This window comes from Vidua macroura, chromosome 2, assembly GCF_024509145.1.
Source record: "Vidua macroura isolate BioBank_ID:100142 chromosome 2, ASM2450914v1, whole genome shotgun sequence".
Taxonomy (NCBI): domain Eukaryota; kingdom Metazoa; phylum Chordata; class Aves; order Passeriformes; family Viduidae; genus Vidua; species Vidua macroura.
In genome coordinates, this window is record NC_071572.1 from 28270901 (window position 1) to 28285413 (window position 14513).

The 14513-nt window shown below is 42.6% G+C and overlaps 2 protein-coding genes across 7 annotated transcripts in view; one reads left to right on the top strand and one right to left on the bottom strand.

The window, feature by feature from the left end:
- The window catches only part of NCK2 (NCK adaptor protein 2), an 84257-nt gene extending 73165 nt beyond the window's left edge, over positions 1-11092 (bottom strand). For 3 of the 5 annotated variants that reach the window (XM_053969783.1, XM_053969779.1, XM_053969782.1), the window contains exon 1: positions 10373-11092. The gene's annotated coding sequence lies outside the window, so the exon portion shown is untranslated. Of the gene's footprint in view, positions 1-9679; positions 9768-10372 lie in introns of those variants that run through there. The other 2 variants (XM_053969784.1, XM_053969781.1) reach the window with 1 other exon arrangement.
- Positions 9684-14513, top strand: part of FHL2 (four and a half LIM domains 2) — a 142047-nt gene continuing 137217 nt past the window's right edge. Inside the window, exon 1 of one of the 2 annotated variants that reach the window (XM_053969775.1) lies at positions 9684-10244. In XM_053969775.1, coding sequence (XP_053825750.1) covers positions 9684-10244 — 561 coding nt within the window. The remainder of the gene's footprint in view (positions 10245-14513) is intronic. The other variant, XM_053969776.1, reaches the window with a different exon arrangement.

The window sequence follows — 14513 nt, forward strand, 5'->3', positions numbered from 1 at the left end:
TCTTAGCCCAAAGACAGTTCATACTGGTAAATCCTACCCAATTTGGACCACATTAAGTTCAGATTTAATTAATCATTCCCAAACACCAAGTTGCAAGTATATACATATGAAGGTAGAAAATGAGAATATGATATTCTGCAGAATAACCTGTAAAGCACCCTACACTTTCTCCTACCCTAAACAGATATAAGCAATCCGACAACCTCATTTCTGTGACTGTGTGCAACTACATATTTAGTTAGAATAGAGACCCAACAAAACACTGACAAAAATGTCTTCATCCAAATCCTATTCACAGCTGTTAATTTAATGGAAAGACTCTTCCGGCATGAAGAATACATGAGTAATAGCCTCCACGGGAACTTTAACAGCAGATCGTTAGACAAAGGGCTTCACAGCACAGCAGCTGGACGCCATTCAGCTACCTGACAGCCCCTGTGCTGCTTGCAAAGAGTGCATTAACCACAGGATGTGGCTTTCTGAGGCAGCGACTGGTGCTGCCCGGTACTGCAAAGGGAGAAGAAGGGAGATGGGGTAAGGAGGCAGATTTGGATGCTTTGAAAGAGGTATTAGAGCAAAGGGCTGCGTGATGCAAGACAACATATCGCACGCAGCAGCTGCAGGAGAACAGATTTCTCCACAAAACAGTTACACACCATCATTTTAGCCTTCCATAAATTCACAGTACTTCAAATCAATGCCACTGAAAATTCTAGAAAAACAATGCAGAACATTTATTTATTACATTTCCCAATGTAAAAATGTTTCTTCTTATTTAAGGAAAGATGCGTATTGACTGACCCATGTGGGAGTCCACCCCAATACCCTAACACAATTCCAGAACATATTCACAGAAGAAGGAAGTTAGAAACAATTATACAGAAATACTGTAAGCAAGGGTTCAAGCATATCCTCGTTTCAGAAAGTTCATCAACTCTACTTCTGCACATCATGTACCTGCAATGTTACAGTCAAACCTTACTCATTCCCAAATGTGTGTAATCATGCTAGACAGATTACATTTTTTCTAGCTTTATCTAATATTTTATTTTCTTTGCTTAAATATTTCTGCTGTAAGAACAGATTACAGACAACCCAAAAGCACGTCCACTCACAATCAAGGCTATTCCCAATCCTAATTATCTACAAAATACTGTGCAATGGAAAAGGTGGAGGGAAAAGATTAACAAAGCAAAGACACAGATGATTACCATCAGTTTAGACGGCACAATAATCAAGATGTGCACCAATTAAATCAAAGATTTTCTTGAATTAAGTATTTACAGATTCATAAAATAAAATGGCACTTCCCTAAGAAAATCTAAAGGTGCATGTACACAACTGCCAAAACTATTAATTATATTGATACCAGGTGCAAGTACTAATATTGAGATTTGGAGTTTTGATTGCTGTTGGGTTTTGTGGGGGTCTTCTTAATATCTAGTAGGTGCCACAATTTTAGAACAATAGTATCGACAATTTAAAAATCCACTGAAATCCAGCTGCTTAACATCAGGCATGACATCCTGCAAGCTAGGCACATCCCTCACATTCAAAAAAAGCCTGTGGCAGGAAAATGGCACAGGAACAAGAGCCAAGGGCTGCTACCAGTCAGGTGGGCAACAGGCAGGCAGAACTGACTAGGGAGCAGCATTGGAAAAATGACCTCTCTAGCACAACTCCACCTTGACTCACCTGCATTCATGACTCACTGACATCAGATTCAGGCATCAGATTCTTGCTACTTTTGAAGAACAAAGCATTTAAAATTTTACTACCTGCTTAGCAAGCACAGTATAATCTACTAAATACCAAGCTGCTTCAAATGCTATGTACACTCAGTAATGGTATGTATGCCATTGCTGCAGAAGAGTAAGTCAATGGCCATTAATTCAGATTGCAGTTATGTATGGTATCTTCTTTTAACCACAAGTATATCACTTATATTAACTCAAAGGAATCCAAATGACCATCTACTTAACCACTAAAATTATCTATCTGGAACGAAGGAAAAAAAATATCAAAGAACAGACCAGACAAATCACAAGGGCAAGCTGAAAAGACTTTTATAACAGAACATTGAAACCAGGTCTAGCTGCACCATTAAACAATCTAATACAGGTAAAACATTGAGGTGGGGGGTGGCAAAGCATTTTAAAAGTTATGAATTTCCATGATCTGCATTAATATATTTATTTTCAAACCTGGGTTCCTCCAGAACAGGAATTACAATCCTCAATGCATTCAAGAGCCTTTCTTGCATCACATTTTAGTTTTCCCATTTTTTTCCTGTTTTCGTTCATTTTTGTTTTCTGTTTTAAATTCTAGGTTTCCACATTTTTAAATAAAACACCAAAATAACTAATTCCTTGTTTCCCCCCTGAAGGAGTTTCCTTTTCCATCAACTTAAGCAGGCATTTTATCAAGCACTGCCTGATCCACACCTGTTCTGTAACAGCTCAGTATTACTGTTCATTAAACAATCCTAAAATACTGGGAGCCACACTGACTTTATGGGATTGCTGGAAAAGTAATGTCATACACAATGTATAGGTGTAAACTCTGTCTCTAAAAATAAGCTGGCTGTGTGACACAACAGCAGAAGTTCCATAATTCAGTATACACGTTGTGACAAGTAAAGAATGTGTAACTAAGAAAGAATTGACCTGCAACGTAACAGTGGTTCTTGTCTTGAAAAAGATGTGTATATGGCTCAGCTTCGTGTTTTGTAAATAAGAGACTTTCACTCCAATAGGACCACATGCTTGCATTTCCACAGGGCCACAGAAGTGGAGGGAGAAGTTGGGATACAAAACAAAGAATGAAACTTTGCAAAGTTTTGACACTGTGTCTTCCAGAGAGGTGAAAGAAATACCTGAATCGAATAAAATAAACGTCCAGAATCTCCTGTCAGCAAAATCAGAAAAGATCCTAAAGGAATACAACCAAGAGTATTATAAGACAAGAATAACAGAGGAAGACAAACATTGTCACAGTAATGACATTATCGAGACTTTAACAGTTTTCTGCCATAGGAAGTCCATAATATTTCAGTTCATTATGATTCCCCATGCATCCCTGAAGAGCCTCAAAGCTCATAAAAATGATGTGTCATATTTTGATACTTGTGCTAAACACAAGCTTTGTGATTACCAGTGTTTAAACTCAACACAATCCACACAGTCCTTACTGAAATACCTGATTAAATTTCTAATATTCATGAACTAGAATTTTAATATTAAATGCTCAAAATGATTTAGGTCTTTTGATGTAACAGAACATAAGTCCTTTAGTGTCAAGTGGAAGGCAGATCCTTTATTATGGCATTAATTATTTGGGATATTAGCATTAATTTCTTTCTCTATTTGAATTAAATGGAATTCAAAACAGTGTGAATTTATGAATAGTCCACAATATAATTACTTCTATATTATCCCTGCAGCACTAGCAGAAAGACTGCCAACAGACCTGAAAATGTAAAGGAAGGAGACTGATCATCAATTTTTCTTTTCATCTTTTTTCTGAAAGACAGGAAAGGTAAAGCTCAGGATGTTTATACTCTAAATGGCTTCACTCTTTTTTTGATGTAAAAATACCTGTCTTTATACCTATAAATGCCACCTACATTTTTTGCATTCAACATGCAATGATTAAAGGAAAGCACAGTTAAACAAGATATACCATAACCAATTTCTTTTATGACTGGAACAAAAACATTCTTAATTAAAACCACAAAGCTGAAAAAATAGCAGGGAGTTTTACAAAATTTCAATACTCACTGGGAAAAATGCTATGTCTTCACTAACATTTCCAAAGTTGCTACATACACAGAATTCCAAGCTCTGGTAGAAAGGACTAATTAAAGATACAAACATGGTACCTTCTTCCCAGCATCTAAATGGTACCAGTTATCATTTCACTTAGATTACAGGTATAGCCAGACAGTATTGTTAACAAAAGTAATTTATAACTATAAATAAATAAATACACTACCACACATGAAAAAACTGCTGTTTGCAGGTGATTTGAGTCAGTTTCCAGAGCACTAGATACTGACAGACTGTAACCCAGCTTAACATTCCAATACAAAACACACAAAAAACAGCATTTATATGGTTTTACCAAACTTTCAGGACTTCAGTCCAGTTAAACCAGAAACACCTGGCCAACTGAGACTGCAACCTTACAAATAAGCAACAGCCAAACCTATAAATAAACCAAATAAGCCATCTGTGCTACTGACTGGCCCTGTTTGTAGCCCATCTACACAGGTGTCAGCTCCTGGCCCTGCACTCTACAACTGAACTACCATGGAGTGTTTGTACCATCACTGACTGACAGCACTAACAGAAAATGAAAAAAAAAAAAAATCAGTGAACAGAGTGCTTGTTTCCAACCTAACAAATACTCAAAACCGATCATTCTGGTTTTGCTGAAATTTTTACTAAAAATACTAAAGGCATTTAAAACACATGCATCTTGGAAGTGACTGGATGAAGTCCAACTACCTTTTTTTCTCTTCTACTATTTAGCAAACAAATTTTCAATCTAGAATTACCAACTAAATTTTCAACCAACATGAAATCTATTTAAAACGAAAACTCAAAGGATACTTGTAAAAACAAACTAAAAAAACCCTGAACTCAAACCAATAAAAAGCCTAAAGTTAAGTTTTGCTAAGCCAGGTGGCAGTGTGCATTTGCAGCAGCCCAAGTCTCCTGTGGTGGAATCCAGAATCCTTGACATGCCATCATTCAAGACCTGTCAAATTTGATAACACTCAGTGTGTGTCTGGAAGGACACCATCCATTCAGGGAAATGAACGTGTCATTTGTTGTCAGGACAGCTATCAAAATTCAGCCCGAGAGCATATCATAGAGCCATGTATCTCTCCTTCTGCACTAAAAGGTTGAAAAATACTTTCCTTGTCGTTATCCTAAACATCATTAGGATGTCAACTAAGAAGTCAGCTCCCCTGAAACAGCAGTGGCCCAAGATGGCACTGGGAGCCAAGTCCGGCACCCAACGGATGTGGGAGAAAACAAGCGTGATGGATACACTGCTATTGTAATACCAGGAAGGAAAAACCTTGCAGCCGTGGTACGCTGAGGGTGTTCTTACTGCATTAAAACCAAGAGGTCAGTATGATCAATGCTTGGGACTCTGCTTTGGTATCAGTGCCAGGTTTTGCTAAACAGGAGGCTTCATTTATTGTTGTTCCTTGAAACGTTTATTAGTCCAGAATGCTCTAGAAAATTTAGAGCAGTTTAAGTCTCCATATACAGATTAGGTTTTAACAGGACATAGTATTCCTCTTCTCTCCCAAACCTATGAAAAGACTGAAGGAATTTAGTGTTTTATTTCACTATATATAGTTAACTAATACTTATATATATAGTTAACTAATACTTAATTGGTATACAAAAAAAGCATTATTTCAGCCAACTTAAATTTGACAAGGATGAGTTAGAAAATCCTACTATGTTTCATTTATAGCTTATATGCTTAATGAATACCATGATTCCTTTCTAAACTTTCCCACCCTTGCAAGGATCTAATCTTATTGTGAAGGAAAGGTTTAAGGACTTTTTGAAAATAATATAGATAAGAACAATATTGTTAAATCCAAAGTGAAACTGACAATTTTTTTCCAAGAGCTTGCTTCTATTTTCTTAAAAACAGAACACATACTTTTTAAATTATGCACTGCTAGCAGAACCAATATTCCCACTCCAGCATGAGCAGAAAGCACCTGCCTTTGTTAACCCTCTTCCTGTTCTGCAGCAGCATCTGATGGCTCCTCTGTATTTACACAGAGCTGACCCAGTGTAACCCATAGGGAAAGACAGGCAAGAGATGGCACACAGCTAAAAGCAGCTTCTGACACTGTAAGAGGACGTGACCCGGACTCGGAGGACTCGGAGGAAGAGTATTCAGCTTCTCCATACTTCAGTACCTGCTTTTACACTCATGTCACTTCTCTTTATTAAAGCCCTCATAAATAGTCTGATCATCTCTGGAATGTAAAAACTTCAAACACTTCAGAAGGCTATAATCTGCCTTTCTATCAAATAAGTAATAAAATGAAGGCCTGCTCATTTATTTTTGATTATTAATGCCCCACCTATCCAAACAGCACAACTGCTGAAACACAACAGGCTCCCTAACTATATTTCTTTTTCTGATTAAACATCTTACTTGAAACAAAGTTTGTATTTAATTTAATTAATTTTAAAAAATATTTTTAAAAGGAGGTTGCCTAAGACAGTTGCTACCTGATTCTGTAAAATACTACCTTTTTTTGTCTAATAAAATTTCTGCTATATTTTATCTGTGGTTTATCTCACTACCTGTTTTCATGTCTGTTTCTATGGCTGTGTGTACTCTGCATGCAGTAACTGATACGAGTTGAGGAAAACTGGGTAAGGTAAAAACACACCCATATAGCATTTTATTTTGCACCTGTATTTTGTCACGATTTTAAGAGAGAAGCAACACTTTTGAGAATTCAGGATCTACCAAGTGTCCCATGTTTACCACATTGTCTGCTCCACCAAATAATCAACAGCAGTTACATGTCACCATATTAATACTGGCTAAGGAGATCAGGACCAAAACCAGCATAGCAAACCCACAGTGCAAAAAAGCCTCTAAGCCACAATGTTTGTTTCTACAATTGTGAACAAATACAGACTATACCAGCATGCCAGAGCTTCCACTCTAACAAATGTTTTTCATAGTATGAGTATTTCTAAAACTTTACTTGACACCAGGGTTTTGTGTATAGCTGCAGTAATTTAAAATGCACTGGGTTGCTATTCTCTAATCAAGATTTATTCCTCTGCACCTGAATTCTTAAAATTCTCAGTACTATATGAAAGCTTAAAAAATGTACACTGTCAGGCACACAAATTTATTATTTATGCTGGGTTTAAAATATAAACTCTCTTCATTAATAGCAAGAAACAAATTCATTTGTTGTGTCACATATACTTAACTGAATATAAAAATATACATTTCATATTGCAATGCACTTTCAACTTACTCATGTCATTAGCATTTATGAAAATTAAGAATTCTTATGGTGGGGAAAAGAAGATTATTTTAAGGAAAATAAAGCAAAACAACAAAAACTTACCATTTTGAAGAATTACTTTACACATTACTGAACAGAGCAACAGTTTAATTGGGCAGAACACTGTTGACTACATTATTATGAGAAAACTAATGGGCCTAATTAATTTGTAGGAAAAATTTAAATTGGAACTACCTAAAACAGAAATAACTTTTGGATTCCTGGACCAACATGCAGATGTCTGCAAAGCAAAACAAACAGAAAAGTCATTTCTCAAAAGGTGTACCAGGATCTCATGTAGTAAAGACTTGACAATGGTGTACAGGTGAAATGATTAGAGCAGGCCTCACTTCTTCATCTCAGGATGACAAAACAATACTATTTCCCATATTGCAAACACCATCCCAGCTCTCTAAACATTGTTCACTTCAGGAACTAGTAAGAATTCCTGACTTTCACTCCCTGAAAACTACTGTTCTACAACATTTCTGTATACCTAGTAAATACAAGGACAAAGCGTACTACCTTTAGGTTTATTATTTGATGAGAAGGAGAAAGCAGCTCTACTGCAGAGTGCCTCAACTCTCCGCCTCTTCAACACACCAGATGACCTACTTTGGGGGAGCAGGGCGTCCAGCGACGAGCACCCAGCACCTCACCCTAGGCTGACTGAACTAACCAAAACACAGCAGCGCCTGGTTTCAGTTTTCAAACTCCCTCAAAACACCTCTAATGAATCCACATCAGCAATCCCTCTTCCTCAACACACAGCAGGAGTGGGGTTTGGGAATACCCCCGGCTTAGAAACCATCAGTCCCTCAATACAAACAGAAAATATTTTTCTAGAACCTATGCTTGACATTCAAAGATGCCTTGGTTTTGATTTCAAACCTGCTGCAAGTAAATTGATACAGCACCTGTCTCCATGACTCTGGAAACAGCTTTAATGCTCAAGGAGAATGAAAAATGCAGATACTCTGGGTAGTTTTGCTGCTCTCAAGACCACGACCAGCAAACAGAGCCATCTGGGTATCACTTTTCGAGTTGCTACTGTTATAGTTTCTACTGAGGAAAGCCATGAGCACTGCAAAGGATTAACATACCAACAGCAACACAAGGCACAAAAAAAACAAAAGCTGGAAAAGCAGCAGACACTGCTGACCTTGTCCCTCTTCTTTAGCTAGCAGAAGATGTGAGGTGACATGGAAGAGAGCAAACACCTTTCCTTAAGCTTTCAGACAGCTAGCCAAGAAAATAAAGAAAAGAGAGGAAGGGGAGGTAAGCTCCCTTTCTGTAAGGCAACAAGGTAAAGGCTGACCTTCTGAATTTATCATATGTTCAGCAGTCTGGATGTAGTAAAAAGAATCACCCACACTATCAAGGGCTAACTCTGCTATTAGTTTTGGGAAAATAATGCAAAAGAGATTTTGTGTATCTTTTTTTTTTTTGTTTTGTTTTCACAAAAGCAATCGAAATGTAATCTGGTATAAGTAGGAGAAAAATGCAACAGCTAATGTTGCAATGACAGAACAACAGCAATAAGAGCTAACATTATAATGAATCTGTATCTGTTTCATGGCCTATATAAAAATATTTGCTAATTACAGCCTTGATCTTCATGGTACAGGTGCCTTCTATTGCTACATTTATTCACTGTTCCCAAAAGTGACATCTTCTGTCAAAGTCACAAGAAGAAAGTCAGTTACAAAGACAAAGCGATCTGCTTAACTTCTTAAACACACTTGGGTGAGACAGAGGCTTTCGATTTCCAGAGTTGTGAAATCAATATTTCAGAGAAGCAACAACATTACATCAGAAATTATAATCCTAAAAATGAAAACACAGTAGTACCATTAACATCATCTATGTGGTGTTGCTTCAGATTCCTAAAAAGCAATGGCAAAACAAGTACTTTCAAACAGAAATTCTTCATAATCTCCTACCCAGTGAGTCCTTTCAAATTCCTCCATATTAAGTTACCAGTCCAAACTCCTGATGATATAAACCACGCATGGTTAAGCCATGAAAATTTGTTTTTACAAAGGCCACTACCACATTTCATGAAAAAGAAGTCTAATTCTCCCACATTAAGCTGCTAGAACAGCAGCAGTATGTTCCTCAGAAAAAAAAAAAAAAAAGCTTCATGGGAAGAAACACTGTTCAAGCTGAAGAATGCTTTAAATTCTTACCGACTTTCAGTCACCATACAACTTTTAAAACAACAAAAGGTTTCTCTTTGTTTTAAAAAACACGATAGTTCAGAGTGAAAGACTACATAGAATTCACGGAATAACCCTTATGTACACAGAGAATCACATTCACTGTTAAAAAACAGTGGAAGATATTAACATAGAAACTAGAGCCGAGAGCTCTCATGATCAGCCAGCTGCAGGTCAGACCTGAACTACAAACCTGAATCCCGATCTGGCAACCTGATCTTAGATAGGCCAAAGTGCTTACCCTGCCAGCAAGGGGTAGCTGCTAGGCTGGGCAGATTTTTAATTAAAAACAGGGCGAGAAGACTTATAAACTTCAGTAATTTTCCTCCCAAAACACGCAGGGATGCGCTTCACTGAACATTCATTACGTGAGATGTAATTTTACCTTTATGTCCTTTACCTATACTGGCATCGACCGAGGCCATAGCGCACCGCGCTCCTTGAGAAAATCCCCGGCCTCAGCCCTACCGAAGTCGAAAGTCGGTGACGGAAAGAAAAACGAACTGAGCGGACCGAGGGCGATGTCCCCGCCGCAGCCCGGCGTGCTTTCCCGCCGGTCCCCGTGCGGGGCGGCGGCGCTCCCGCTCCCGCCCGGGAAACTTTCGGGTTGCGCCGCGCTCCGGCCGGGAGGCGCTGCCCGCCTTCCCCCGGCGCTGCCCCGCGGCCGCCGGATACACCGCCTCTATTCACCGGAGCCCCGCGAGGGGTGCGGGGGGTGGCGTCCCGGCCCGGCGCTGCCCCCCGGCCGGGCGGCACAAAGCAGCGGCTGTCACACGCACGCACACACACGAGCAGCAACTCGGGAGGATGAGGAGGAGCCGCCCCCGAGACCCCCCCCCGCAACTGGACGTGGCACAACGAACACTCCTCCAGCTCCGGGCCCCCCGTGCCGCCCCCGGCAGGTACCGGCCCCTCCTGCGCGGGGCGGCCGCGGAGCCTCGGCCGCACAGGTGACACCCGTCTTTCCCCCGCTCCCGACGCCCCTTCCCCGCGTCGTCCCCCGCGGCCGCCACAAGTTTGCGGCGGGCCCCAGCCCCCGCCCCGGCCCCATCCCCGTCCCGCCCGCGGCCGCGCTCACCTCCAGCCGGCCGGCGGAGAGCGGAGCGGGGCGGGCAGCAGCAGCGGGGAGGCTCCCAGCCCAGGCGGGCTCCGCTTCTTTGTCTCCTCGGCGGCGGCGCCCGCTCGCTCCCCCTCCGCTTCCCTCTGCCCTTCCCCGGGCGGATACGGGCCGCGTCCTCCGAGAGGGGCCGGCTGGCTCCCCCCGCTTCCCCTTCCTTCTCCTCCCGTGCTCTTCGCCGGACGCGTCCAAGGCCCCGGCCCTCGGCGGTGGCAACGGCAGCGGCAGCTCCGCTCCCTGCCTTCCCTCAGCCTGCTGCGCCCGGCGGCGGCGGCGGCGGCCCCTCCTCCGCGAACCGCCCCCCCCGGCACAGGCACAGCCCCCGCCCCCGCCCTGCCCTTCCTGCCGCTGCCGCTGCCGGGATCGCGCGGGAGGAGCTCTCCGGGCTCCCCCTTGCCCGCCGGGAGGGCCGCTGCTCCCCCGCCCCAGCGCAGGAAGGACGGGCAGGGACAGCCTGGGTGGTTCCCTCTCCTCTGCGGGAGGACCTCTCCGGGACCGCGGGGCGGGGCAAAGGGGGCCCTGCCCGGCAGGAGCGCCCTGACGCCTCCTTCCCCTTCCATCCCCATGAGACCCGGTGCTCCCGGAGAAGCTTCCGAGCGGAAGCGCTCGGGAAAAGTACTGGCAAACGCTGAAAGACACGGGGATGGGGGAGACGTGCACGCTTCGGGGCTGGGCCGGGGGAAGCGCCCCGGAGCGGGGAGGGGCGCGCCGGGGTTCGCCCCGGGGCTGCTACGGGCCGGGAGCGCGGGGCCGCTGCCGCCGGGGAATTTCCAGCCGCGATTTCGGGGCGCTTCCGCCGCCGCCCATTAGCCGCGGGGCGGCCGCAGCCGTAGCTTTTCTCTCCCCGATCCTTCTTTTCCCTGCCGGCCCGGGGCGAAGTTTCAGCCTCAGCGCCCCGTGTATCAGCGCGGTCGGGCGGTAATTGGTAGGTGTTGTGCCCTCGGCAGAGCGTGTGGGCACGGCAGCCACCCCAAGCCACAGATTCAGAGAATTTCCTGTGTTGGAAGAGACCCACGAGGTTCATCGTGTCCAACTCTTTGCCAAGCACAAGACACTCCAAGAATTCCACCATGTGCTGAGAGCACTGTCCAAATGCTTCTTGAACTCTGTCAGGCTTGGTGCTGTGACCACTTCCCTGGGGCGCCTTTTCCACTGCCCAACCACCCTATGGGTGAAGAACCTTTTTCTAATATCCAGCCTAAACCTCCCCTGACACGCTTCAGGTCGGTCCCTGGGGTAAGCCAATTCTGAAACAGAGCCCCGTGGCTGGGTGTATGTCCAGCCTGTGCCAGCTGCTGTCCCCGTCCACTCCCGGGAAAGACCTCCACGAGTGATTAAAAGCAGCGGATGGAAGCACCCCATGGTGGCCCTGGTCTGCCAGCCCCAGTGCTTTCCCCTTGGCTCACTCCCCCCAGTAGTGTCCCTAGGCTATGGGGAAAGATTATCCCTCGGGGTGGGCAGGGAGGAAGGGGGAAGCCACTCTAAACTATTGTAAACCCTTTACAACATGGCAGCTTCGAGGGAGAGGAGGCTGGAGTGTTAGCCATACCGGTTCTCTTCAGGAGACATTCCTGGCTTTGGAGGCAAGGCTATGCAACACCACTCTGAATCCAAATTAAAGTCAGCAGCCCTGCTGCCTTGTTTTCTGTGACCAAGCTTAATATAGTAGTGAGATCTTGAGACAAAGATTTTAGAAGCTTGAAATACGATGATTTAAAAATGTGTGTTCAGGATCTTTCCAAACTCCTGCTTAACATGGTTTAGAAATCCTCAAATAACTCCTCCTTGTTAACTTTTACAAATTCTTACAGCACTTAATTGATGGTTTGGGAAGTTCCAAGTGCCTTTCACGTGCCTGTGAAATAAACCTGAAAGGAAAATGTGGCCACATCTTTCTTCCAAGAAAGACTTTGCATGCACCTCAGGGAGGAACAGAAATCCCCTTTCCTGGGTTTTTGTGCATGCATTTGATTTCAGTTCAGAGAGGTGTTAATCTTCCTTTTGAAACAATAATCTGACCATGCTTTTTTAGAGCTAGAAAATATTTGGGGTCCCTGCTAGCTCTGCCTCACAGCATGGTCAGGCCTCACTCCAGCCTGCACAGGCTTAGGCTGAATTTAAGTGGGATCGGTCACCCAAGGACTTTCAGATAAAGGTCTCTGTTGTTTCTAGAACAAAATGCCCTGTGGGAGTGATAAAAGAGAGGTGAATTATCACTTCTCTCCTTTGCATTTATAGTACACAGTTAGGTTTCAGTCTTGGTTTTGTCCCTCTTACCACACCCTTGCTAATGCCATCCTACAATAAATCCTCCACTTTGTTCTTTTCCGTATAGCACTGTTGAGTTGAGGATGTCCAAGGCAAGGTGCTATGAATCCTTTAAAGTTTCCAGGCTAAGTTAGACCTCCAGAAGGAACCATAAGCTGCTGAAGGAGCAGTAGCTCTCAAAGCTTTCCAGGTATCTGAAAAAAAAATGATAAAACACACCTAACTTTAGCAGATTAATGCTAATAGGATTTACAGAATAAGAATGTTTTAGGGAGGGATTTGGATGAATACATTGTCTTGAGGCAAAGGACTAATTTAAGGACTCTGAAGCATACTGTTGTTAAATATACTTAATTACATTAAGAAGCGATCCATTAAAGCTGGGTTTTTTTCCAAAGTGTGGCTTATGATGAATAGAAGACACTGTAGACAGTATTTGCAAGGGTTTGCATGTTGAAGGATGTTTTAACTGCCTATTTGCTGAATGAATCCTTAAGTTTCCCTGCAAAAACAACCAAGATGTTGCCCTGAGTAGTATTTCAAAACATTGAGCCTACTGAAATATTAATGTATGCCTTTTTAAATGTCATAATTAGCTGTTATCTCTGAAATAACTGTTATTAAGAAGAGCTGGCTGCTTGTGATTTGAGTGAGAATTACATTCTAAATATGAGAAGATGATAAATTGGGGGGAATATGCACAGAAGTGAAAGCAGTACATGATGTGGCAGGCACACTTTTGTATAAAGAAAGTAAATATGTAAAGCATGAACTTTTGCATATGCATATGTCCTTACAAAATATATACACCGTAGAGAAGAACATAAATATTTTTCCCAGCCTAAGGCCATAACTATTTACTGAAAAAAAAGAAATGGGTGAATAATAGAAATACGTATCTATGTGTTTGGCAAAGAAACAGCATGCCTCATACTGCTGCTTCAAACAGGGCTACATGCAAACCCCAGACCCAAAGGTTGTGTGATAGACCTATTTTGCAATTACATAATGGCAGTCAATTCATTTTGATGTTCATGTTTTGCACAAGAGGCTAAAAAAACCAATAGCGTGTCTTTTGGCTTGTAGTTCTTTACTATTTTTTTTGCCTTTTTTCATGACTACCCATTTTCTGTCCCCTATGTGCTGCTGCTTGGGCTTTACCCCTGGCCTGGCAGAGCAGTGGCTTCCACGGGATGGGCATGTGAACATATGGATCCCAGCCATGCAGATCCAAACCACACTAATGTGTGTACACACATTGTGGCAGGAGAGAACAACCACCTCCCAGATGTGCCTCCTTCTGCACAAATACCTGATCTTTTCTCCAAATGCATCAGGTTTTCTCACCAGCTGCTCTATCTAGAGTATGAGCAAATACCTACTCCCATAGGGAGACATTTTAGCAGGGATGTGAGACAGAGGGATTGGTAAGTTGAAAATCTGGAAAACAACATTGTCCAGTTCAGAGATGGACAGCAGAGGCGTTTGGTCGCTCTGTGTTAGTCCATTGGGGTGCAAATATACCTAATCTAAGTTTATAGGTTGGATTTCATGATCTGAGAAGTCTTTCCAAAACATAATTTATTCTATGATTCTGTGATTAACCTCTTTCAAAAGCCCCTACTCCTGATTTTCAAAACTGCCTTTTAAAGATATCAGTAGTTTGATAAACTCCATTTATACATGTGGGGTTGTTAATACTGTATCAGTAACAAATGGAAGGTAAAAAAACTTTGGGCACTCTGGGGAAGAAAAAAGGGGATTTTTAATTCTCCCTAACCTGAAAAAAATGCTCATTTTAATAACACAAACAACAATAACAGAAGATAACAGA